Raw genomic sequence first — 27942 nt, 5'->3', positions numbered from 1 at the left:
GTCCTTACCTTTCTCCTGCCTCCCCTGGTCTCGCTGCAATCCGTTGCTCCTGGGGCCTGCAGGGCCGCATGGCAGCGTCTCTCTCCACGTGGAGACGCTGCCGAAGGACGATTCTGACTCCTCCCACTGCCAGGCTACGCGCGCGCGTGAGCAGGGGGCTCTTAAAGGTCCAGCACCCGGAAGTGCTGAACCGCCCTGTTCCTGACGTCAGACGCTGGCTGGCTATTTAAACCATCGTCTGACTTCCTTGCTTTGCCTTTGCAACGAGGGTCGCTCTCCTGAGTGCTTAGTTGCTTCCCAGCGTTGCTTTCAGCCTTGGTTCCTGCTTGTTCCAGCCGTGCCTTGCTTCCAGCTCTGGTTCCTGCTTGTTCCAGCCGTGCCTTGCTTCCAGCTCTGGTTCCTGCTTGTTCCAGCCGTGCCTTGCTTCCAGCTCCGGTTCCTGCTTGTTCCAGCCGTGCCTTGCTTCCAGCTCCGGTTCCAGCTTGTTCCAGCCGTGCCTTGCTTCCAGCTCCGGTTCCAGCTTGTCCCAGCCGTGCCTTGATTCCAGGTCAGGTTCTGTTTGGTCCTGCTGTGCCTTGGCTCCAGCTCTGGGCTCCACTTGCTGTCTACATATCCTGACTCCAGCTCCGGTTCCTGATTCTCCTTTGTCTTCAGCCAGCCACGAACCTTGGTCTTCTTCACGATTCTCCTTTGTCTTCAGCCAGCCACGAACCTTGGTCTTCTTCACGATTCTCCTTTGTCTTCAGCCAGCCACGAACCTTGGTCTTCTTCACGATTCTCCTTTGTCTTCAGCCAGCCACGAACCTTGGTCTTCTTCACGATTCTCCTAAGTCCCAGCGACTCGGACCCCTACGGGCTCCTCCTGGGGGGGTCTCGGGTTTCCAGGGTGAAGACGCCACCAGTCCGCTCCAGCTGAGTGCCGCCTCCCGGCTTATTAACTCCTGTGGACGCTGTCCACCTCAGCCGGCCCAAGGGTCCACTATTGACTTTACTCGTAACATAACAGTTTGCAAAGGCCATGGACTCGGCGGACTCCGCTCCTATGCAGGCCATCCCTGGCATGGCCCAAAGAATCCAGCAGCAACAGCAATGTCTGGAAGTCTTGGCTGCTACGGTGGATCGCCTAGCCAGTCGCTTGGACGCCAATCCTCCACCGCTGGCACCACCCCCGCCTCCACTGGCGGTTCAAGCTCCCGCACAGACTCAGCTTCCAGCGCCTACTCGATACTCCGGGGATGCCAGATCGTGCAGGGCGTTTTTGAATCAGTGCTTCATCCGCTTCACGTTGCTACCAGGGCAGTTCCCGTCTGATGCCGTCAAGGTAGCATATATTTTGTCTCTGCTCGATGGGAGGGCTATGCTATGGGCCTCTCCCATGTGGGAGAAACAGGACGCCATGCTGCACAACTTGCAGGATTTCGTGACTCACTTCAAACAGACTTTTGATGAGCCAGCTCGTGCTACCACTGCTACCACTGAAATTCTACAGCTACGACAAGGATCCCGCTCTCTGGCGGAGTACGCTATTGAATTTCGTACTCTGGCGATGGAACTCGGCTGGCAGGATGACTGTTTGCGGGGTATTTTCCTGGAAGGTCTTGCAGGTCGTATCAAAGACGAGCTGATGGCTCGTGACCTGCCCCTCACTCTGAACGGGGTGATAGACTTGGCCGGGAGGATTGACCGGCGATTGCAGCAACGAGCTAAGGAGGGTCGAGTTCCTCGTCGGCCTGTCTCATTGGCACCCTCCTTCTCCAGGTCTCTGACTGTACCTCACAAGACACCATCAGCCTCCCACAGCTCCTCAGAGGAACTTATGCAGCTTGGACAGGCACCGCTAACCGAGGAGGAGAAGACACGACGCCGCACTCTGGGCCTGTGCTTATACTGCGGCACTAAGGGTCATTTCCTGGGTCAATGTCCTGCGAGACCGGGAAATGCTCGAGTCTAGGGAGAGATGAGGAGGTTCCCCTAGGCTATGTTAATGCTACTCCTCAATGTACAGTTCCTATAACGCTGGAATATCCAGGTGGCTCCTTGCAGACTCTAGCTTTCATTGATTCCGGAGCCGGAGGGAACTTTATCTGGAGAGAACTGGTACACCAATTAGGACTACCTACTAAGCGCCGGATACCTCCGTTACGGGTTACCTCTATCCGGGGAACCCCTCTACCTGGATCCATTTCTGAAACCACGATGCCTCTCACTTTACGGACGGGAGTGCTTCACACTGAGACAATCTCCTTTTTGCTACTGGATAAATCGGTGCACCCTGTGGTCCTGGGACTCCCTTGGTTGCAACAACATGCTCCGGTGATCCATTGGGACTCTCTCCAAATTGCGCAATGGAGTCCTTCCTGTTTCCAGAATTGCCTGGATCCCGTTCCTAGACCGGAGATATTACTCTCTCACTCTGCCCTGGACCTTCCTTTGCCGTACCAGGATTACGCTGACGTGTTCTCCAAACAAAAAGCTGAACTGCTTCCATGCCATCGGCCCTTCGACTGTGCCATTGATTTACTACCTGGTTCCACTCCCCCGCGGGGTAGGGTATACCCTCTTTCTCTGCCAGAAACCCATGCAATGTCAGACTACATTACGGAGAATCTTGCCAAAGGGTTCATTCGCCCTTCGCACTCTCCTGCAGGAGCAGGATTCTTTTTTGTGTCCAAAAAAGATGGCTCCCTCCGGCCGTGCATAGACTATCGAGGTCTGAACTCCATCACTAAGAAAGATCGCTATCCCTTGCCTCTGATCCCAGAACTGCTCGATAGACTTCAGGGGGCCAAGATCTTTACAAAATTGGATTTACGTGGAGCATACAATTTGGTTCGTATTCGTCCCGGTGACGAGTGGAAGACAGCGTTCAACACGCGAGATGGACATTACGAATACTTAGTAATGCCTTTCGGCTTATGTAATGCCCCTGCTGTCTTCCAGAATCTGATGAATGAGGTACTCCGAGAGATGCTTCATTCTTTCGTCATAGTGTACCTTGATGACGTTCTGATCTATTCCCAAGATCTCTCCTCCCATCGCCAACACGTCAAACAGGTCTTACAGGCTCTAAGAGACAATCATCTATACGCTAAATTTGAAAAATGTCAGTTTGAGCGCGAGTCGCTTCCGTTCTTGGGATATATTGTTTCCTCGTCCGGTTTCCAGATGGACCCAGAGAAGGTGGCGGCCATTGTCAAATGGCCTCGCCCGTCTGGCCTGAAGGCGCTACAGCGATTCCTTGGATTCGCCAATTTTTACAGGCATTTTATACCACATTACTCCCAGAAGGTAGCTCCTCTCACGGCGCTTACTCGCAAAGGGGTTAACGCTCACGATTGGTCCACCACCGCCTCGGCTGCCTTTGAAGACTTAAAACAAGCATTCCTAGACGCTTCCTGCCTACGACACCCAGATCCACAACGACCCTTCATCCTGGAGGTCGATGCCTCGAATCTGGCTGTTGGAGCGGTGCTCAGTCAACACGATACTTCGGGCAAATTGATGCCATGTTCTTACTTCTCTAAAAAGTTTTCGCCTGCTGAATGTAACTATGGCATCGGAGACAAAGAACTCTTAGCCATCAAGTTGGCCTTCGAGGAGTGGAGGCAATGGCTTGGAGGGGGCTAATCATCCGGTGACAGTGTACACTGATCACAAAAATTTATTGTACTTGGCCCAAGCTCAACGACTAAACTCGCGGCAAGCAAGATGGTCACTCTTCTTCAGTCGTTTCAATTTCATCCTCAAGTTTCGACCAGCTGAGAAGAACGTTCGAGCCGATGCTCTATCTCGTACCTATCAGCCGGAAGAAGAGGACGACTCTCCACGAACCATCCTGGATCCTGCCTGTGTTCAAATAACTACCACTTCCATTGCTTCCTCAAATAAGACTACCGTTCCTAAGAGGCTTCGGAGGAAAGTCTTGTCTTGGGGCCATGACTCCTTGACCGGGGGACATGCTGGTAGACTAAGAACATTGGATCTTATAAATCGTTTCTATTGGTGGCCTGGTCTTCGACGTGATGTTTCCCTTTACGTGAATTCTTGCCCCACTTGCGCCCTGCAGAAACCGCTTAATGGCCCTCCGAGAGGGTTTCTACAACCGTTACCTATACCCACGGAACCCTGGACACATATTGCTACTGATTTTATGGTGGAACTCCCGCCTTCGCAAGGCAAGACTGTGGTATGGGTCACGGTGGACCGCTTCTCTAAAATGGCTCACTTTGTGCCTTTGCCCAAATTACCTTCCGCCACTGAACTGGCTTCTCTGTTCACACACCATGTATTCCGTATTCATGGTCTGCCTCAGGACATTGTATCTGACAGAGGCCCTCAATTCACAGCCAGGTATTGGAAAGCCTTATGCAAAAAATTTAAGATCCAGCTGAGTTTCTCCTCCGCTTTCCACCCGCAAAGTAATGGGCAAACCGAACGCATGAATCGTTCATTAAAGTTGTTCCTACGAGCGTTCATTAACCACAAACAAGATAATTGGGTGGAGCTTTTGCCTTGGGCAGAATTCGCCTATAATAATCAAATACATACGGCGACGGGGAAATCCCCTTTTCAAATTGTGTACGGTAAACAGCTCAAACCACCGTTACCTCTACCAGTACCAACCTCCTCACCAGCTGCTCAATTGACCGCGGACCAATTGAGTAAACTTTGGTCCTCTACTCAACACCGACTTCAGAAAGTCGCACGCACTTCTAAACGCTACTATGATCGACACCGAAAACCGGCATTCGCTTTTTTCCCAGGCGATCGAGTGTGGCTTAGTACAAAGAACATTCATCTGAGGCAACCTTCCAAGAAGCTCTCACCCAAGTTCTGTGGTCCTTTCCGCGTTGCAGAGAGGGTAGGGCTGGTCTCTTACCGCCTACGACTCCCAACCACTTTACGCATTCATGATGTCTTTCACGTCTCCCTCTTAAAACCAGTGATTCTTTCCAGATTCCACCCCAGGCCTCTTGTGGACGCTTCCATCACTACGGATGAGGATCCTACGTTTCAGGTACGAGAGGTCCTGGATGCTCGCTTCGCCAACAGACGTTGGGAATATTTGCTAGCCTGGGAAGGTTGTGGAGACGAAGACAATACGTGGGAGCCTGCCCGCAACATCTTGGACAAGACTCTTCTGCAGCAATATCATCTGGACCATCCTGACAGGCCAAGCCCTCTGAAGAGGGGGCGTAAAGGGGGGGGGTACTGTTGCAGTCCCGGTCGCTAGGCTAGCGACCGGGTCCTTACCTTTCTCCTGCCTCCCCTGGTCTCGCTGCAATCCGTTGCTCCTGGGGCCTGCAGGGCCGCATGGCAGCGTCTCTCTCCACGTGGAGACGCTGCCGAAGGACGATTCTGACTCCTCCCACTGCCAGGCTACGCGCGCGCGTGAGCAGGGGGCTCTTAAAGGTCCAGCACCCGGAAGTGCTGAACCGCCCTGTTCCTGACGTCAGACGCTGGCTGGCTATTTAAACCATCGTCTGACTTCCTTGCTTTGCCTTTGCAACGAGGTCGCTCTCCTGAGTGCTTAGTTGCTTCCCAGCGTTGCTTTCAGCCTTGGTTCCTGCTTGTTCCAGCCGTGCCTTGCTTCCAGCTCTGGTTCCTGCTTGTTCCAGCCGTGCCTTGCTTCCAGCTCTGGTTCCTGCTTGTTCCAGCCGTGCCTTGCTTCCAGCTCTGGTTCCTGCTTGTTCCAGCCGTGCCTTGCTTCCAGCTCCGGTTCCTGCTTGTTCCAGCCGTGCCTTGCTTCCAGCTCCGGTTCCAGCTTGTTCCAGCCGTGCCTTGCTTCCAGCTCCGGTTCCAGCTTGTCCCAGCCGTGCCTTGATTCCAGGTCAGGTTCTGTTTGGTCCTGCTGTGCCTTGGCTCCAGCTCTGGGCTCCACTTGCTGTCTACATATCCTGACTCCAGCTCCGGTTCCTGATTCTCCTTTGTCTTCAGCCAGCCACGAACCTTGGTCTTCTTCACGATTCTCCTTTGTCTTCAGCCAGCCACGAACCTTGGTCTTCTTCACGATTCTCCTTTGTCTTCAGCCAGCCACGAACCTTGGTCTTCTTCACGATTCTCCTTTGTCTTCAGCCAGCCACGAACCTTGGTCTTCTTCACGATTCTCCTAAGTCCCAGCGACTCGGACCCCTACGGGCTCCTCCTGGGGGGGTCTCGGGTTTCCAGGGTGAAGACGCCACCAGTCCGCTCCAGCTGAGTGCCGCCTCCCGGCTTATTAACTCCTGTGGACGCTGTCCACCTCAGCCGGCCCAAGGGTCCACTATTGACTTTACTCGTAACATAACAGTTTGCTGGCTATGGAGGAATTGCAACCCTATTGATGGGGGGAAAGTTGAAGCTCACCACCTGATATTGATGTGCTGAGATTCTGGATTGTTACATTGCTGAATGAAATATCTTTTTTCCCAGTTATGTCCAGTATTTTTGCATCCCTTCCAGGAGGAGTACTAGAATTAGATTTAGATTTCTTTATTGTTTTTAGAGCAGACCTACTTTTATGGACTCATGAGGTAAATGGATTTTTTAATGCCTTAGTAAAGGTTGAACCTTGTACTTCAAGTCTAATTTCCTTCTAAAACCTTCAGCAGTGCTCAGTTCTGCCTAGAAACTGGACAATCCAATTCAGAAATGAGAACTTATCAGCCTGGTCAGCTTACCGGTCAACTCTGTCACATGACCCAGTCAGGCGCTGGCCAGATGCCCCATCCAAGAAAGGAGGGTCCCAGCTGGGGGGAGGGGGGCAGGAGGGAATCCAGCAGTTTAAACTGAAGAAGAGACTCCATTTCATGCTGCTGTTTTACTATGTATGAGCTCTTGAATATGCATATCCAGGGGGGTGATGGTGAAGAAGATCCATTAACAGCATCAGAAGATGACACCTGAACCATCACGATCTGCCCTTCCTTGGAGCCAAGCAGATGAGCTTCAGTATCCTGGAGGACAATGCACGTATGAGAAATCTCCTGCCTGCCACTTTCTAGCCAGAGTAAAACTTATCATTTTCCTCTCTAGGGATCAGACAAGTCCTCTTAGCTCCACAGGTGACCGGAGACACTAAAGCATACTTCCATCAGTAGAGACAGCCTCTGTGAACTTCAGCTTCTCTCTCGGCTTAGCAACAAAGACATCCTTCATGGTGAGACTGAGGATAATCTTCTAAAAATTATGGGAATATTTAGCTAAGTTTATTAATAACAACCTAAGCAAGTTAAGGTTATTCTGATGGGTTGCTCTGAGTTCACCTATAACATGCTAAGCTATAATCATTATAAATACATGTTGTGTTAAGGACTGTAGTATAAATTTCTTACTTAAGAGACATAAGTTGTATGTATTATTATGATTAGTATGTATGAAATGTCTGAGAATAAAGGTCTGATTCTGAGATAAACAATTGTCTAACAAGAGTAGTTGATTTGTTGATATGAATGTGTCTGTAACAACATCCCGCCAATCGCAACTCACTTCCTGAAAACCCACCCCGATTCAAAGTTCCCCTCTACAGTGGTACCTATATATAGAGAGTATCAGACTGACCCTATACAGAGGTGCTCTTTCTCTCTCAGTTCAGGATGCCTGCATCTCATGAGGAGCAGTAGCAAAGTTATGCAAGTAACATACCTGCATATTGCCTTTGCAAAATTTTTGTTTATGTGCATAATAGAGATGTGAATTGTGTGCCAGATCGTCTTTACAATCAGGTTCGGCTGGGGGGGGGGGGGGGGAATCTGATCGTTAAGATATGTGAATTGGAATCGTTTCCGATTCCAATTCACATCGCTAATTTTTTTTTTTAGGGAGGCCCGTGCCCACCCGACCCTTTAAATCGACCCCCCTTAGCCTCCCCCACCCTCCCGACCCCCCCAAAACCTTTTAACATTACCTGGTGGTCCAGGGGGGCCTCGGGGGATGATTTCCCATTCCCAGGCATCAGCTGAGCTAAAAAAAAATGGCGCCGATGCCCTTACCATGTGACAGGGTATCCGTGCCATTGGCCGGCCCCTGTCACATGGCAGGAGCACTGGATGGCCGGCGCCATCTTACTCATCAGCCCCTATTATAGAGTATAGTATAATAGGGGCTGATGAGTAAAGATGGCACCGGCCATCCAGTGCTCCTGCCATGTGACAGGGGCCGGCCAATGGCACGGATACCCTGTCACATGGTAAGGGCAAAGGGGCATCGGCGCCATTTTTTTTTTAGTGCAGCTGATGCCTGGGAACGGGAAATCATCCCCTGAGGCCCCCCTGGACCACCAGGTAATGTTAAAAGGTTTTGGGGGAGTTGGGAGGGTGGGGGAGGCTAAGGGGGGGTCGATTTAAAGGGTCAGGTGTTTTTTTTTTTTATTGGGCCAGCGGCGCCAATTTAATTAGTGGCAGCCAAAATGGCACCGATGGCCAGAGAGCGGGAGATCGCGCCGGGACCCCCCCCCCATTGGACCACCAGGTAATTTAACATTTTGGGGGGTTCGGGAGGGTGGGGGAGGGTAAGGAATTGGTTTTAAAGGGTCGGGGTGAGTTTAGGGGTTGTTTTGGTGTGCCGGTTTTCCCGCCCTCCCCCAAATAATTCCCGTGCCCTATTTAACGATTTAGGACGATTTATGATGATAAATCGGGGGCATTTGTATTGTATCGTGCACTCTGACTATTTAGGACGATTTTAAAATTATCTGATGATAATTTTAATCGTTCAAAAACGATTCACATCCCTAGTGCATAAGTCTTGGCCCTGCCCCCAGAACACCCCTTTTCTACCTCCTTATTCTGGACGCGCGTATATACATGTACGTATGTCCTTCCTGGCTTCTTAAAATTTGCATTGCGCAAGCGCAGCCCACATAAGCGCATATGTGACTGTTTTTTTAGATATTCACTTGGATGCAGCTCCATCACTGCTTTATACATTAATGGTGGGGGTGGAAGGGAAATAGAACCAAGAGCTAAGAGAAACAGATAAGTATGAGAGAAAAAAGTGTGTGAAGCTTGCTGGGCAGACTGGATGGGCCATTTGGTCTTCTTCTGCCGTCATTTCTATGTTTCTATGTTTTGTGGAAGCAACGCTTTTAAAATCTACCTCTATGGGTTTTTACCTTAGACAGAAAATGGGAGAAAAGCCTTAATAAATCTGGCCCTAAGTTTGGACCTGGTACAACTTAGGGGGTTATTTTCCAACTTGCGTTATGGCGTTTTCACATGCAAAAAGCACCATAACGCATGGTTCGATGCTAATTTTTAAAAGGGAAGGAGTTGGGGGGCAGGATTTTTGGAAAAGTGGGCTGGCTTCACGAAGCCATATCATACAGCTTTAATGCCATTGGCGTTAAGCTGTATGATATGCCCATAGTGAAAATAGCGATTTTTTTGCAAATTGCGTTTTGGTCATTTTTAGGCTGGGGAAGTATTGGAGGAGGGTCCTGAGATGGTGGGGGGGGGAGGGGGGTGGAGAGAGAGAGAAAGAGAGTGCCTCTGGGGGTGACACCATAGTAAGCAGCTATTTATGGACTACATCAAGCTAGGTTGAGAGAACATTGTACAAATCTCATCTTTGTGTGAGTTTCCCCACTCCGAAGGACATCAAATCTTCACAAGAGTGTACCGTTCTGTTCGTACGTCTCACTCTGCAAGTCAAAGTGGCCACTAACTCCTATACTACTACCTAAACCTCACCTCGAGTTACTAAGTGGGCCTCCTATAGCGATATAAATAGCTATCTACTAGAAAGGTCTTATAGCTAGGTGCTCTCACATGCGCTCTCTCTCTCTCCCTCCCTCCCCCCACCCAAAGTGGTTGCAGGTAGGAACTGCAATAATTGTGGTGTTACTCTGTGGTAATACCTATGTGAAGGTATACCTATGTGAAGGTATACCTATGCAAAGCACTATCTTAGTGCACATTGCAATAAATAGGCTATTATCATAAAACACACCCCTCTTCCTTTCACATGTGATATTTTGATGAATCTAGCCCTTAGATTGTAAGCATGGTAGCAATGACAACCGGATTATTTTTTAATTAAAAGACAATCACACAAAATACAAAGAAGCATCTTAAATACATTGCTTGTAGGTGCGGGAACTATTATTATTATAGTATAGTGCATTTACATGTGTAAATATTTTAAGCATGTAAATGCTTTTTCAAAACAGGACCTCAGCATTTAGCTGGATAACTTGTGAGCTATCCGGCTATATGCCTTTGAATGTTGGCCTCCTTGTGTCTAAAAACAGAAGAACTCAAAACATTTTCTAATCTGCAAAACTGTGAGAAGTCCAAACTGTTGAAAAATTAAGCGATTTAAAAGTTTGTTCTAGCATGATAAAAACTATTGTTAAGATTATGATAGGTATGCATCTCTTGTAGCAACCCTGACATTTCATTTTAATATATTTTGCTACAGAAGAATACTGTGTTTATGGTATCCCTGTGAAATTAAATCAAATAAAGACATTTTCACTTTTCTAACATAACTCAGCAAGATTTTACAGCTGCCATCTTTTTCTTTTTTTTTTTACTCAAAAGAACAATCCCTTGGCATTCATAAATTCTTGAAAAGCCTCACAAATGGGTCAATGAGTCAGTTATGGACATCTCCATTAACTGTATTAATTTACACTATGTCATATTAATGATGTTGTCTCTCAGTTCTCTTTGCTAACATCAACAAATTCTAGGTAGAAAGTAATATTACAGTTTTAAGAGGCTTTAGGGCAGATTAGTGCCTGCATAGTAATTAGGTTGTTTGGATGTTAATGTTACTACAATCTGTATGCGGGATAGTAAAGAAAGAAATGAGCTGACTGGCCAAGTTAAGGTCATTTCCAGGTGACTTGTTTCCCGAAAGGTCATTCCACTAACATTCATTCTTCTCTCAGCCTCTACTCGATACCACAGGAGGCAGTCAAAATTAATAAAGGAAGACACACTAAGGAAAATTCTGTTTTTCTCAAGTTCTCCTTCATGTGTAACTTAACTGACATAGCAGAGATTAACCCTGTTCTGCACAAAACAGGTGAATTAAAAATGAAGACAAAACAAAGACAAAGGCCAAAAATTGTATCAAAATACATTTTCAATTAATTGTAATCTGTCTTAAGGCCATTCTTGGTAAAAGACAGAATTGAGACCATTCTTGGTAAAAGGCAGAATATTAAATTATTATAAATAAATAAAATCCCATATACATAAAGGATAAATGTCAAAGAACTAAATATTAACTGGTTGAAAATCAACTAAAATTTTCTGATGTTCACATATTATAGAATGGGATCATCAATTTATTTTAATTAATCACAATCCTACAATTCCTAGATAATAACACACATCCACAAATAATAAAATGAATGATGATACACCAATACGTAATACAATACATAAATAAGAATACAAGTGTCTTTACTAGGAAGTTTATCTACTTATGGAAGTAAAGATTTTGCCAAAAAAGTCTCAGAAATGTTATCAATTTGGCAAGGAATAATTCTGGAATTAAGGGAGAGGGAACTGACAATAATTTATGGTACAACACCTGAGCTAAAAGGACTGAGTCGAGTTTCTGATAAGATTAAATCTCTTTTAGGCATGGCATAACTGGAACTCTTTGACACCATTCTAGCATTGTTTTACAGTAAATGTTGCTGCATTTCACTAATAACTTCTATCACTTACTTTATTTCTCTCTCTGTTTTTGATTTTGTGGTTCCTCCTGCTCCCTTGGGCTTCCAGATCAATCAAAACGGGTCTCCATTGGAGTAATGGTGCCATGAGCCTTCATTCCCAACTACATGGGGTGCTTCCACATCTTTTAACACTTTCGCCACTCCTCCCTATCTCACCTTGCCGTTGCAACAATAGCCTTGGTCCAGACGCCACAGATCATAGCTTTCTCTGGAACCCAGTACACGAGAAGCTTGGCACTATTTTTTGATGGCATTCACTCCTTGTTCTTCAGGGGCCATGAATGCTATTTGTGCTGTATCCACATTTCCTAACGGGCAGAAGACAGATGCCAGACTTGGAGATCAAACAGTTCTACTACTTGTCTCCATGCAGCCTTGGCAAGCTGAAGGTCCCCAGTTCAATCTCCGAGTCTGGTCTTCCACTCCCTGGGTTAACTGGGGATGCTGTGGTGGCAGCATTCAAAGCCCATGAGGAGGATTTACCGTCTTTGCTCAAGAGCAATACCTAGTAGCAGGATTGCAAGCTTCTGGAAGAAGCCCTGGTATATGGTTCCTGGCCCAGGACAATCTTTGCAATGACAGACTAGGTACAAGGGGGACTGGGGAGAATATAAAATATGGGAAAAGAAAAACCATGAGTAGCTGCATATGAAGGTCCAAGGTGCCAGAATCCTAGCCCTAGTTACAACTGAGGTGAACGCCCCAAAGAGCAGGAGTAAACTGCCAGATAAAAAAAATCACATATAATTAAAAAATGGAAACATTCATTATGAGAATAAAAAGATAAATGTCAGAGAAACCTATTGTTGAAATACATCACATTATTTAGTTTCTTTTTGATGGAGTCTAATGTAGATACAAATTTTCTTTATATTTCACAATATTTAGGCAATAAAAACAGAAAAAAAATTACCCTACTCTTCAGCTGTTTCTGTACATTGTGTGTATGCTGGTTTAATCAAATGTGTATTGTTGCATAATATCCCCAGGCACAGTCAAGTAAAAGCCAAGGCTGCAGAGAAAAGCCTATATTTTAAATGTGTCTTGTCATTAATGCTTTATTAATTGCCCCAGGCAATGCAAACCTAGTGCTGGGTGAGCTATAACAATATGACACTTTAAGGTCAAATCCAATTCCTGCTGTGTTTTATGGAGTGGGCCAAATATTGAGTTAACAGCAGGAAAGCTCATTTTATTGGTTTTTTTCCCCCCTATCTCATGATCATTTGATCTAAATTAAAGCAGATATTTCCACAGAAGCCAAACACCTTAACCACTGAACATCAAAAAATCATTAATTGTTTTCAACAGCTAGAATAATTTCTGCTAGCATTCAACTCCCAACAATACATTGGTTTTAAGTAATAAAATGGTGCTGTATACTGGGAAAATACTAAATGCTTTTTGTTAATAAATAACAAGTATATTAAAACATTACAATTTCTACACTAAAAAAGAAAATACATGCTCTGCAATGTTATATAACAAAGAAAATATTTAATTTTAATTATTGAAACTTACTTTCACATCTGAGGTGTCTCTTTGGCTATTTCTCCAAGATCTAGCCACTGCAGAGAAGGTTCGATCTGGATGGTCAAATTTCCCATCATTTGCATTAAGCAAAAATGTAGTGAAAGGCTCCTAAATTGAAACAAAACCACAAATTAATATATTTTTTTCTTCAAAATTGGGGTGCTGTGCTAGAGGACATACCCTGAGTATTTTTTATGTCTTGCTGAGCCTGGAGAAGCGTGAGCAACTTCATCACTACGGGAGAATTGCTTAGAACCGGCAGGGGAATTCTTCCCCCCCCCCCCCCTCCCCCCGGGATGCAGAAGGTGCTGCTGTGAAAGCACTCTTAGGAAGGACTGTTCTGGTGGAAAACCCCCTTTTTAGTGAGGCAGTTTACCTAGTGAGTGAAGGAAAAGGTAGGAATGTGGTGTCTGCAACAGGGGAGCCCTTGGGCCCCCTGAGTTTGGGTTTTATGGGTCAAAATATGGGTAAGAAAAATGCGGGGACACGTAAGGATCAGTAGTAACTCTAGATTCTTTGTGGGGGACTATTACATCTGTGGAGCAGTCCCTAATATTTGGTGGATAAAGCTTTGTCAGTTTTCTCTTTGTTACAAATCCAAGTTAACTCCTAGATGGAATTGCTATCAAGTTATGGTGAGAGATAGGATCAGATGAACATAAGAACATAAGAAAATGCCATACTGGGTCAGACCAAGGGTCCATCAAGCCCAGCATCCTGTTTCCAACAGTGGCCAATCCAGGCCATAAGAACCTGGCAAGTACCCAAAAACTAAGTCTATTCCATGTTACCACTGCTAATGGCAGTGGCTATTCTCAAAGAGGTAGATCTTTAAAAAGTACACCGGATTTTATAAGATACGCACGTATCTTATAAAATCCGGGGTCGGCGCGCATAAGGCTGTGCAAAATCGGCAAAATCGGCGAGCCGCGCAGCCTGCCTCCGTTCCCTCTGAGGCCGCTCTGAAATCAGAGTGGCCTTGGAGGGAACTTTCCTTCCACGTCCCCCCACTTTCCCCTCCCTTCCCCTACCTAACCCACCCCCCCGGCCCTACCTAAATCCCCCCCCCTACCTTTGTTGGGCAAGTTACGCCTGCTTGAAGCAGGCGTAACTTGCGTGCACCGCCTCGCATCCCCTGGCATAGGCCTCAGTGCCGGGGGACTCGGGACCGCCCTCCCGGCCTGCCCCCAAACCATCACCATGCCCCCGGACCGCCCTTGGCCCCAGACATGCCCCCTCCCACCCCTTTTACAAAGCCCTGGGACTTACGTGCGTCCCAGGGCTTTGCGCGCACCGGCGGCCTATGCAAAATAGGCATGCCAGTGAGCGAGTGCCCTGCGTGCGTAAATCCGGGAGGATTTACGCGCGCAGGGCTTTTAAAATCTAGCCCTAAGTGAACTTAATAGCAGGTAATGGACTTCTCCAAGAACTTATCCAATCCTTTTTTAAACACAGCTATACTAACTGCACTAACCACATCCTCTGGCAACAAATTCCAGAGTTTAATTGTGCAGTCTGGAAATACAGCTTTGATTTGAGATAAAGAAATGGTGCATCATAAAATGGAAATTTTAGAAAATCAGAGTTAATAATTGAACTTGTGTTTTTTAAACTTTCCCAAATCTCTAATTTCACCAATGTATATGGTCAAGCCTTATTTCAGTGAGGTTATGAAGGTACCAGAGGAAGTCATGCTACTTATCTTCCTGGTATGATCTTAGCAAGGGGACTAACAGTTAATGAAGTATAAATTCATAAGGGTAGATCTTAAAAACATACGCACGCGCCTACTTTTGTTCGCGCACCAGGCGCGAACAAACGTACGCTGGATTTTATAAGATACGTGCGTAGCCTCGCGTATCTTATAAAATCCGGGGTCGGCGCGCGCAAGGGGGTGCACATTTGTGCAACCTGCGCGCGCTGAGCCCAGTGCGCGCTGCCTGTTCCCTCCAAGGCCACTCCGATTTCGCAGCGGCCTCGGAGGGAACTTTCCTTCGCCCTCCCCCCACCTTTCCCTCCCTTCCCCTACCTAACCCACCCCCCCGGCCCTATCTAAACCCCCCCCCCCTTACCTTTGTTGGCAGATTTACGCCTGCTGAAAGCAGACGTAAATCTGTGCGCGCCAGCGGACTGCTGGCGCGCCATCACCCGACCCGGGGGCTGGTCCGGAGGCCTTGACCACGCCCCCGGGCCGGCGTCACGCCCCCGGGCCAGCCCTCGAAACGCCGCATCACGCCCCCGAAACACCGCGTCATTCCGCAACGCCCCCGACACGCCCCTTTTACGAAGCCCCGGGACTTACGCGCGTCCCGGGGCTCTGCGCATGCCGGCGGCCTATGCAAAATAGGCACACCGGCGCGCGAGGGCCCTGCGCGCGTAAATCCAGCCGGATTTACGCGCACAGGGCATTTAAAATCCACCCCATAGCCCGGAACTAACTGGCTTTTTTGAGAATTCACAGGAATTAGTGTCAGAGAAGGCTACACTTCTGGTTTCTTTTGCCAGATTATAAATGGATTTTATTTTTATTTATTTTTAATTTTTCTATACCGATGTTCCTGTAAGAATACAAATCACACCGGTTTACAATTTATCTACAAAAAATTCGCTTAGGAGCGTTACATAGAACGGTGAAGGCATATAAATAGGGAATGATTTATAACTTCATATATCGTAAACTGTAACTGTAACTTATCCTATCGTGTAACTTAACATATAGTAAATAACTGAGACAACTGATACAACATAACAAAACCAGACATTTCATAACATAAAAAGGCGTCTTAGAGGAATGCGAGGGAGAGATGGCTAAGAAACATAATGGGAGCGAATTGAGAGACTGTGTCGAACTGACTGGGGTGTCAGTTCGGGAGAAAGAGAGGAGGAATTAAGAGTCTGAGGTGGCTAGAATTAGGAGTCTGTGAAGGCTAGAGTCTGGAGTCTGGGAAGGCTAGGCTGAATAGCCATGTTTTAAGTCTAACTTTAAAGGTGTTTTGTTTTTGGGATATAAAATATTTGTATTTCCTGATTTTTCCAAAGCTATGAAATAAAAGGTGAATTTTCAAATGTTGCACATGTGAAAAATAGCACTTATGCACATAAAATAGAATATACGTGAATATATGCTATTTTACAAACCTCAACATACATCGTAAATCAGGATCAGCGAGAAAATTTACACATTTAAAAAAGAGGTGGGGCCAGGGCTGTTCCAGGGAGGAGGACAAAATGTATGTAAGTTGCTGTTTTATAAACAATTTATACATGCAAATGTGGCACCTTTCTTGTGCATACATTTACTCCTTTTCAATATCAGGAGTAAGTGATTATAAACATCTCAAAAGTGAAAAAATGACTGGGTTGGGTGTCTGGGTTAAGTTGAGGGACTTCAGACTGAAAAAGCAAGGAAGGTCTTCATGAGCTGCAGAAGGATTGGGTGAACTGGTAGACCAATTTGTAAAACTGGCTATTTCATTGCCACACTCATGTCAGAAAATCCCCTAACTTGTGCGTGTAAAAGCTGACTTACAGGAGGTAAATGCATGTAAATAACACAAGTAAAATCTACTTGCTTATCCCTTTAAAATTTGAAGTACAAATGTGGGAGTATATCATTTGCTCACACTTATCCTAAATTCTGACATCCTGCTAAGTAGTGCCTTTGCTGCTACTTAGACGAACAAATCAGAACGTATCTGGAACTTATCTGGCCCAGATAAGTCTGGAAAATGCTTCTTGCCCATCTAAGTAGCACTTTTTGGACTTAGTCCGGTATGTAAGATAGCAGGGTATGTCTGACAGAGGAGTGCTACTTAGCTGGCTAAGGAGGTCATTTTCAATAGCTTTTGCACGCGAAAAGTCCCTTTTCGCATGCGATAGGTTGATCGGGGCGGAGTCATCCCTGGAAGAGGAGGATTCAGGGCGGCACCGGTGCTGATGCTGCGGAGACATCGCTAGCAGCGTAAGGTAAGGACCCTTATCGCCGCCAGTTTCATGCTGAATAACTACACCTTTTATGTTGTAGTTATTCGGTGCGAAAGCCAGCAGCCAGTGCACCGCAGTGGTGCGATGGCTGCTGGCTTTCTCAGGCCCACCCTACGCTTCTCCCCCCCCCCCCGCCCCCCCAGGTCCGCGCAATTCACTATTCTCTGTGAGAATAGTGAATCCATTCCTAAGTCAGTTAGCCAGATTAAGTCTAACAGCTCCATTTGAAATTATATGATTTTCTCGTAGTAGGTTTTTTAGCTGCTATAATTTCTTGTTTTCCTTTGGCAGAAAAAGTTAAAACTTACACTGGTTTACTCTCAACATCCAAGCTGTGAATGATGAAGATTGAAGGTTAGGGTGAAGCAAGCAATGTACTGTCAAATTGTATCAGGGGATTTGGAAATATTGATAAACAGATTGGAGGAGCCACAGCTAGTCTTTGTATCCATAGGAACCAGACCTGATGAGGTTAAAATAGGGCTATGAGAATCGTCTCTCCCAAGTCTTTTCTCAATTACAGCAGTGTTTTTGAAAAGAGAGGAATCAGAGAGAATGCATACATCAATGTTTTGTTCCAAGGGCTAGAGAATGCATTGGTTGACAGGGTGCTGTGGGTTGGTTTTTTGAAACAGTAGCATGGTAAACTCGTGGTTGTATGGAGATGAAAAGAGGTCTATGTATGGAGTTCCCCACTATTGGAATAAAATGTTCAATGTGCTAGGGTGCAGAGACCACTCATGAGGTAAATGATTTATTGCATTTTGTTTGTCCAGAAGGTATATTGTTATTCGTGAGATGTTCCTTGTTATTTCCCCTTTTCATATTTTTACTGCCTTGTTGCAAAGCTTCAACAAGGAACAAGACCATCCCCCCTTGCTTGTTTAGATAAAACATTGCTATTTAGAACATAAGAACATGCCATACTGGGTCAGACCAAGGGTCCATCAAGCCCAGCATTCTGTTTCCAACAGTGGCCAATCCAGGCCATAAGAACCTGGCAAGTATCCAAAACTAAGTCTATTCCATGTTACCATTGCTAATGGTAGTGGCTATTCTCTAAGTGAACTTAATAGCAGGTAATGGACTTCTCCTCCAAGAACTTATCCAATCCTTTTTTAAACACAGCTATACTAACTGCATTAACCACATCTTCTGGCATCAAATTCCAGAGTTTGTGCATTGAGTGAAAAAGAACTTTCTCCGATTAGTTTTAAATGTGCCACATGCTAACTTCATGGAGTGTCCCCTAGTCTTTCTATTATCCGAAAGAGTAAAAAACCGATTCACATCTACCCGTTCTAGAGATCTCATGATTTTAAACACCTCTATCATATCCCCCCTCAGCTGAAAAGTCCAAGCTGAAAAGTCTTTGTCTTAGCCATGGCTTGAACACCTGAAGAGCTTTGAAAATGGCTCTGAGTCCCAGAGACGAATCTCCAAGTGCAAGGGTGCATTGTGATCCGTCTGACAGGCTGTTCAGGAGTATTGGCTCACATGCAGGCCGATACAGTACGGAGCGCACTGTTAGCCGGCATTTGGACGCGCATTTTCGACACGCTAGCTTTACCCCTTATTCAGTAAGGGATAATAGCGTGTCCAAAATGCGCATTCAACCCCCCCGAACCTAATAGCGCCCGCAACATGCAAATGCATGTTGATGGCCCTTTTCGGTATTCCCGCGTGATTTAGTAAGTAAAATGTGAGGTCAAGCCGCACATTTTACTTTCAGAAATTAGCGCCTACCCAAAGGTAGGCGCTAATTTCTCCGGGCACCGAGAAAGTGCACAGAAAAGCAGTAAAAACTGCTTTTCTGTGCACCCTCCAACTTAATATCATGGCGATATTAAATTGGAGGTCCCGAAAGTTTAAAAAAGTAAAAAAAAAGAAGTTTTGAAATAGGTCCGTGGCTCGAAAACCGGACGCTCAATTTTACTGGCGTCCGGTTTCCGAACCCGTGGCTGTCAGCGGGCTTGAGAACCGATGCCGGCAAAATTGAGCGTTGGCTGTCAAACCCGCTGACAGCCGCCGCTCCTGTCCGAAAAGAGGCACTAGGGACGCGCTAGTGTCCCTAGCACCTCTTTTTACCACCGGGCCTAATTTAAATAAATTTATTTACTGTATTGCGCGCACAGGAGAGTGTCCTGTGTGTGCGCCATGAAAGCGGGTGCTTGCCCGCTCTCCCGCGATTTTTACTGTATCGGCCCGATGGAGGGTAGCCTAGATCAGCACAAACAGGTAGTTAACTGCCATTAGAACCTCAAGTCAGAGCTTACTACCTTTTCCTGTCGTTAGGCCTCTACCCTAGCCTTCTCACCATAACGCTGAGCCTAAGACACTGTTATAAGTGCTAAAAGTTGCCTCTACTCATTCTCATTTGAGATCCTATGTTTAAGTCTGCACTTTTCCCTCTATCTATCCAGTGAAAACAGGTCGTGCCAGTCTATGACTGCAATTAAACTACCCTAAGTATCTTGGATGAAGGCTTTTTATCTTTCACAATCTTGAGTCAGTTTGGGTCTGCTCTCGCTGCAAACCAACTACAAAAGGAAATACCTTAATCAACTCTCCTTTGGTTCCTGTTAAGTTTATTTTTAATTTTTTTCAAAACCACCAGTGCAGTTCAGATGCAATCCATTACAACTCTTATATGGACATAATTGAAACATCTAGTTAACAACAGTTCAAATTCCCACATCCATTTTCTACATCACCTCTTTAAACACCTAAATTCTTTCAGTGTTTTGACTTGAAAAGTACAACAAGGTAACAGGTATTTGAATAGCTTCAAGAATCTTAAATTTCTTTTGTATGTTTTCCCTCCTTTTTAGATACTTGTCAGACAAAACTATTCTCTTTACTTAAGAGACACAGTTTCCTACTTTGGAAAAACAAAAACATTAAAACAGGACCTCCCATTTCAAGTTTTACTAGCAAGGTTACTCTGGAGGAAAACAAGTATAAAATTTCACACACATTGTGTCTCCTGTAGCTCTTAAGATCAGAACAGTGTAATTGCCATATTCTGTCTGGTGGTTCTTGCTACGAGTGTTATCTGGAGCCAGTGTTCACACTAAAACAACTAACCACTTTGGTATCCTGATGGCAAAAGCTCACCTTTTAAATCAGGGCTAACCATTTGACAGAAAGCGGAGCGAGCTAGTCTCGTGCCACTGAAGGTAACAATGGCATAAGCAGCAGAGAGCATAGAGAGGGTGGGGGTTGGGGGGGGGGGAAGCTGAGGCAGCCGAGGGCAATGGCAACAATTTTAAATTGCTGCATTGCCATTGGATGCTGGGCAGTTTTATAGGGACTTTTGCGGGAATTTTGGCAGTTGGGCATTAGCAGCGAAGCAAGCGGCCGATTTCTGCTTCTCTCCCTCCCGCCCTAGAAAGACATTGTTAAAGGTTTACTGTTACTGAAGTTGTTTGTCGCAGTGGAGGGGGAAACCCAAGCCCTAAGTTGGAATGTATTGGATTGGATTGCGAAGGACATTGGAGGGTGGGGGGGGGGGGGGGGAGGGAAATGCTCGTGTAGTTTGGGGCTGCTTCACGGGAAGGCCTAAAGAGCAAGGGGGGGTCGATGCGCAGGCCGCATGCTTACCCTCGCTGGTACCGAGGCGGGGTAAGAGATGGGGAAGTGGGGCGAAGTAGACTTAACAATGGGATGCGGTGGTAAGTGAAGAGGGGCACAATGGAGGGGGGGGGTGGGGGATTATGTTTTGGTATATTGTATTAACAAGTTGCGGGCTTGGGTTCTGTTTGTTAATAAACTGCGGCCTTGTTTTAAAGCCATGTGTTTTTGTGCAGGGGGAGGGGAGGGTGTATCGGAGTAGCGAGCTGCTGTCCTGCTTCCCTATGTTACTATCCTCCAGCTTAAACTTTCAATTAAGGTAGTAGCCAATCTCTAGAAAAAGAAAACCAAAAACTCCCTGAATCAGATAGCCAGCTCTATTTTAACACAATGGCTTTCAGATTTGCAATTATTTAGAACTCTAGCCTTCACACTTGCAACAGTGCTTCAGTTCCATAAAAAACACAAAATGCAGCAATACTTCAGCTCCATACAGTTTCCATTCTTCCTGCATACAAATATCTCACAGGGATGTATGCCTACTGCAACCCTTCTCTGGGTCAACCTTAATTTCCTCAGCTTCCCATTATTTATTTTATTTTATTTTATTTATATTCTTTTATATACCGAAGTATAGCTGAGTGCCTTCACCCCGGTTTACAGTGAAACAACTTCATACAGAGAACGAGTTATAAGTTGAGAATAATTACAGATAATAAATATAACATCTCGGCAAAAGGCAGAGTAGAACAAGTTATCAGTAGGCAATATATAACTTAAATGGAAAAGGCTTGTTACAGAAATCAAGAAGTGGGATAAACCAAGATTTATCATATCAGTCTGTGAATGATTGTCTAAACAACCATGTTTTTAGTTCTATTTTGAAGGTTTTGGGATCTCTGATAGAGCTTAGGTATCCTGGGATAGAGTTCCATATTATCGGTCCTGCTATCGAGAAGACTCTATCTCTAGTGGCCGATAGTTTCGCAGATGACAGGGGTGGAATGATTAGAAGTAGTTTGTCAGAAGATCTTGAAGTACGTGGTGATTTGTGTATTGAGATCATGTTGTTCAGAGAGGAATTGTTATCTTTGTAAATTTCGTTATGGAGAATGGTTAAGGACTAATGAAATCTATTCTGTAAATGTTTAAAAAAAAAGAAGATGGGAGAGCAAGATGGCCATGTTATGAGGTAGATGTGAAAGAAGTGCTCTCTGCTGGACTGCCTTTGCTAAATTTCTACTTTAAATTGTGGCAACAAAATGCCGCATACCAAACGGAAGGCAAAAGTAAGGGAGATATTGACATCATCTCCCTTGCCGGAGACTTCACAACCGCTGATTCCTACCTTCTTCATGCCGACATCTGGGACCTCGCCGGAAGAGAGCAGGTGTCGGCGCCTCTGGCCAAAATATGATTGAGCCCCGGTGCTCCGCGCACCCCTCCCCCGCCTCACCATTTGATTTCCTCGAATTGCGGGAAGGAAGAAATACCTGGAACATCTGAGGTTTTCACCATAATTGAACGAGATGAAATCCAGGCATTATTCCAGGTGAGGCCTACCTTCCTGGTATCATCCAGGGACATTGTTGAATCGGAATTGCTGGTGGAGGGTAGGAGAGGAGGACTCCAGGCTGTAACGGGCAAAGTGGAAACTGGGTTTGCAAAGAACAGTTTACCTTTACTTGAGAAGCCTGCAGAGATTTCCTAGGAGTCTCTTTGGATTGCTATAAAATCGTTGGAGGGGGCAATAGTTAATTTAACCAGAATAACTGTGGACTCTAATCATCATTTTGATAATATTGAGGCTTCCATTTCAACAAATAATATTAAATTGGAAGAAATGAAGGTGTGATGGCAAAACCCAATGATGGTATACAAAACATGTTAAATAAATAAATAAATGGACAAACAGATGGGAAAAATAGAAACATGGCAGCAAAGATTTGCCAGGGCAGATATTCTATACAAGAGAAAGTTTGAAGCGAACGAGAATTCTTTAAAATACTTGAATATTAGAATTTTTAATTTTTCAAAATTAAATATCACCGTATGATATATTCAAAGAATACCTCCTACAGATCTTGAAAATGCCTCAACAAGCAATGCCTGCCATTTCAAAAATGTATTACTATTATATTCATGGACCCCTGGATCGGCTGATCAATATGAATTGAATTGCCAACAGGCGGTTCAAGACAGGAAACAATTCAAATAATGTAACTTGTATTTAATAGAACTTGGGAACGAAGCTGAGAACAGGAAACAGCTGATTTCTGGACAAGCAATATACTCTAGTGCTCTAACAGTCTAACAAGAGAAATCCAATAATGCTATTACTTAAACATTAAATAATTAAATAACTAAACTGAGACTGTAATATAAATATAGAAGAAAACAATAAAAGGTAACAGTCTGGCAAAGGCATAAATGTCAGTACAAGCCTCTTATGGTTGATTCCTGTTGCCAAGGCAATGTGGACGCTTCGTTGGAATCCTTATATAGTCCTCCAGTCGTGATGTGTAGCTTGAGTAGCTCAAGGGAGGGCTCGAGGGAATCCTCTTGTCTCCTGCCGGAGTCCTTCCCCAATATGCGCCGCATATAAGCGTGTGTGAGCCTAATAATTCATTCTAACCAACTGGCCTATATGCACATGCGTGATGACGTCGCACATGTGCGCCCATGCAGCGCGTGCACCACGACGTCATGCTCCGCGACCCAACCAACGTGCGGCAAGCCCCCAGCAATGCCAAAACCCCAGAGACACAGAACCACCCGGCCAACCAAACCGAGCCACCCCGAGAGGTAAAAACGAACCCGATTGCAGAACCTTAACAATACCCCCCTTCTTATGCCCCCTCTCCGGAGGTCTGGGCTTGTTAGGGTTATCTTGATGAAATTGGCTTAAGAGAGATTTGTCCAAAATATTAGAAGCTGGTTCCCACGTATTCTCCTACGGACCAAAACCTTCCCAAGAAATCAGATACTCCCAATGTCGATGATGAAAACGAACATCAAGAATGTCTTGACTTGATAGATAATATCTGCGTCGGCAGCCGTACTCACTGGTACAGGTGGAGCTGGGTGAAACTTTGAAATAATCAATGGTTTAAGTAATGAAACAAGGAAAACATTATGAATCAGGAGACTTGAAGGTAGTCGTAAAAGATAAGACACTGTGCCTACTCGTTCAGTGATTACAAAACGTTCAATATATTTTGGAGCCATACGCATTGAAGGCACTTTAAGACCAATATGCCGAGTACTAAGCCAAACTTGATCTCCAGATTTGAAGATAGGAACTACACGTCAATGTTTATCCGCTGCTTTCTTGGTGATGTTAGCTGCTTTAGTCAGATTAATTTGTGTAAAGTCCCAAAATGACTGAAGTTGTTGAGCAGTAAGTTGAGCTGCCGGCGATTGTACTGTCAAAGGAAGGGGTAAAGTAGGTTTTGTTTTCCAAAAACCAAATGAAATGGAGAAACTCCTTTTGCAGAATGAGTATGATGATTGTATGAAAACTCTGCCCATGGGAGTAAGGTTATCCAATTGTCTTGTTTATCTCCAATGAAGAATCATAAAAAGGCCTTTAAAGACCTATTAGTTCGTTCTGTCTGTCCATTACCTTGAGGATGGAATGCCGTGGTGAAGTCTAATTGGATGCTGAATTTCTTACAAACAGCTCTCCAAAATCTTGCAGTGAATTGTGTTTCCCGATCAGAGGTTATATGTTGAGGTAACCCATGTACATGGAAAATATGTTCAGTAAACAGTTGTGCGAGTTCAGGTGCAGTAGGAAGTTTCTTGAGAGCCACGAAATGAGCCATTTTAGAAAATCTATCTACTGAAACCCAAATAACTTGTTTTCCTTCAGATGGAGGTAGATCCACAATGAAATCTGTAGATAAGTGAGTCCAAGGTTCTACAGGAATGGGTAATGGTTGTAATAGTCCCCATGAACTAACTGGCAATGGCTTTTGCTTGGCGCATGATTTGCATACAATGTAAGAAGATCGGTATATAAAAAACCAAAAATAAAATAAATAAAATAAATAAATAAATAAATATTTTCTTACATCACTGTTGACATTTAGCCACCAATAATAATGAGACAATAGTTCCAAAGTTCGAGCTCTGCCCGGATATCCTGCAGTTAAAGAATCATAAGCCCAAGAGAGCACTTGTTTCCGTAAGCAGTCAAACTCCCACACACACACCTTTTTTTCTCAATGCGTGTGTTTCTCTTTTTTATATTCTAATTCCTTTCCTTTTTTAAACAACAAAGAACTAGAGTTAAGTAGTACTTTATCTTAGAGCTGAGACAGAGAAAAATGGACATGACTTATAACAGCCACCAAATAATATTTATTATGAAACTATGTTACAATATTTTGATGGCACCTGTTTAATTGTTAGAATTCTAGACACTTTAAACAACATATAGTTATGTGCCCTATTGTGAACCATTGTGATGGCACCCACTTAACAACGGTATAGAAAAGAATTTAAATAAATAAATAAATAAATAAATAAATGAGTTGGCACAACCATCTTTCCTTCAGAAGATATATTGGTATTTGCTATGAAAATATTAGCCAAGTCAATAATATATTGAGGCGAAATGATTGTATCTTCTACCTCACTGATGCGTGAGGGAGCATCCACTCAAATATTTTTTTAAGCTGGTCGGTATCTTAAAGAGAAATTAAAGCGACTGAAAAACAAAGACCATTGTGCTTGTCAAATATTCTAAATTTTTATGATCAGTATATACCACCACTGGATGTTGAGCTCCCTCCAGCCATTGGCGCCATTCCTCAAAAGCCATCTTAATAGCTAATGGTTCTTTTTCACCAATTCCATAATTCCTCTCTGCAGAAGAAAGTTTTCATGAAAAATAGGAACAAGGTAGCAATACCCCCTTGTCAGAGACTTAACTAAGAACCGCTCCCACCGCTAAATCAGAGGCATCAACCTCTACCACATATGGTTGATTTGGATCTGGATGATGCAAACAATTATCAATCAGAAAAGCTTATTTTAAATTTTGAAAAGCTTTTATAGCCTCCAGAGACAATTCTTTTGCGTTGGTCCCTTTTTTAGTCAGAGCTGTGAGTGGTGGTACTCTTTGGGAGTAATGAGGAATGAAATTTCAGTAAAAGTCAGCAAATCCCAGGAATCATTGTAATGCTTTAATTCTTACGGGTTGGGGCCAGTCTCGAATGGCCGAAACTTTCTCAGGGTCCATTTGAAAGCCTGTAATAGATACTATATATCCCAAAAATGGCAATGACTCCCGTTCAAAAAGACATTTCTCCAACTTAGCATACAAATGATTTTCTCTAAATCTTTGCAGTACTTGTCATACCTGCCAACGATGAGTACTATGATCCTTAGAATATATAAGAACATCATCCAAGTAAACGATGAGTTTAACATATCTCTAAATACTTCATTCATAAGATTCTGGAAAACAGCTGGAGCATTACATAATCCGAACGGCATAACAAGATATTCATAATGTCCATCACGGGTATTAAAAGCAGTTTTCCATTCATCTCCCAGTTTTATTCGTATTAAATTGTAAGCTCCTCTTAAATTGAGTTTAGTAAAAACTTTTAGTTCCTTGCAAACGATCCAACAGTTTCAGGAATTAATGGTAAAAGGATATCTGTCCCTTCTTGTATAGAATTAAGTCCATGATAATCTATACAAGGTCTAAGAGACCCATCCTTCTTTGTAAAAAAGAAAAAAAAACAGTTCCTGCTGGAGAAGTCGAAGGACAGATAAAACCTTTATCTAGGTTTTCTTGAATATATTTTGACATTGTTTGTGTCTCAGGTAAGGATAATGGATACACCCTACCACAAGGAGGAATGGAACCAGGAAGAAGTTCAATTGCACAATCAAAAATCCTGTGCTCTGGATGTAGATCTGCCTTTTCCTTAGAGAAAATGTCTGAATATTCAATATATTGTGGAGGCAGTGTCCAAGTAGTAGTAGATAACTGAATACTCGGTATGAACCAGTCCGGTAAACAAGTAGAAGGTCTGGGTCGTTTATGCAAACAAGTATGGAAACAATGTTTACTCCATGCAGCTATTTGTAATTTATCCCATGAAATGAGTGGAGAATGTTTCTGAAACCAAGGTAATCCCAAAACTATAGGATTTTAGATTTATTCAAAACATAAAGCAAATGTTGCTTACCTGATGTAACAGGTGTTCTCACAGGACAGCAGGATGTTAGTCCTCACAAATGGGTGACATCGAGGATGGAGCGCAACCACGGAAAACTTCTGTCAAAGTTTCAGGAACTTTGACTGGCCCCTACTGGGCATGCCCAGCACGGCACTAACCCTGCAGCCAGCAGGGGTCTCCCTTCAGTCTTGTTTCAAAGCTACAGGCAGTGCCGAAAAATAAAATAAAAACGAACTCAACACCGCGGGGTGGCGGGCGGGTTTCGTGAGGACTAACATCCTGCTGTCCTGTGAGAACACCTGTTACATCAGGTAAGCAACATTTGCTTTCTCACAGGACAAGGATGGTTTGTCCTCACAAATGGGTGAGTACCGAGCTGAGGATGTCCTAACATGCACCAAATGTACCCAACGGCGTGCAACAGGCACAACAACTGGGGTGGAATTTGGTAGAGGGCATCCGCACCCTACCGGGAAGGTGGAAGGGTGTTGGCACTTCATGTTGGAAAAAGGTTACGCAAGACAGATTGGCCGAAGATGGAATCCTGTCTTCCAGCTTTGTCCAAACAGTAGTGGGCTGCAAATGTATGGAGGGAACTCCAGGTTGCAGCCTTGCAGATGTCAGGAAGCGGCACCGATCGAAGGTGTGCTACTGAAGTCGCCATGGCCCTCACAGAGTGTGCTTTGACACGGTCTTGGAAAGGAATGCCAGCTTGCTGATAGCAGAATGAGATGCAATCCGCCAACCAGGAGGAAAGAGCCTGCTTACCCACAGGTTGCCCTAACTTGTTAGGATGGAAAGAGACAAATAATTGAGCGCTCTTCCTGTGGGCAACTGTACGGTCTAGATAGAAAGCTAGAGCTCGTTTACAGTCAAGGGTATGCAGAGTCTGTTCCCCGGAGTTGGAGTGGGGCCTGGGAAAGAAGATAGGTAGTATGATGGATTGATTGATATGAAACTCCAAAACTACCTTAGGTA

General features: G+C 44.7%; 1 protein-coding gene across 9 annotated transcripts in view; it reads right to left on the bottom strand.

Annotated features, from left to right (window-relative positions):
- Positions 1-27942, bottom strand: part of NBEA (neurobeachin) — a 2460099-nt gene that overhangs the window by 250111 nt on the left and 2182046 nt on the right. For all 9 annotated transcript variants that reach the window (XM_029602688.1, XM_029602690.1, XM_029602689.1 and 6 more), the window contains one exon: positions 13196-13315. In XM_029602688.1, coding sequence (XP_029458548.1) covers positions 13196-13315 — 120 coding nt within the window. The remainder of the gene's footprint in view (positions 1-13195; positions 13316-27942) is intronic.

This window comes from Rhinatrema bivittatum, chromosome 5, assembly GCF_901001135.1.
Source record: "Rhinatrema bivittatum chromosome 5, aRhiBiv1.1, whole genome shotgun sequence".
In the NCBI taxonomy this organism is placed as follows: Eukaryota; Metazoa; Chordata; class Amphibia; order Gymnophiona; family Rhinatrematidae; genus Rhinatrema; species Rhinatrema bivittatum.
This window is presented reverse-complemented; position numbering and strand designations above follow the sequence as displayed.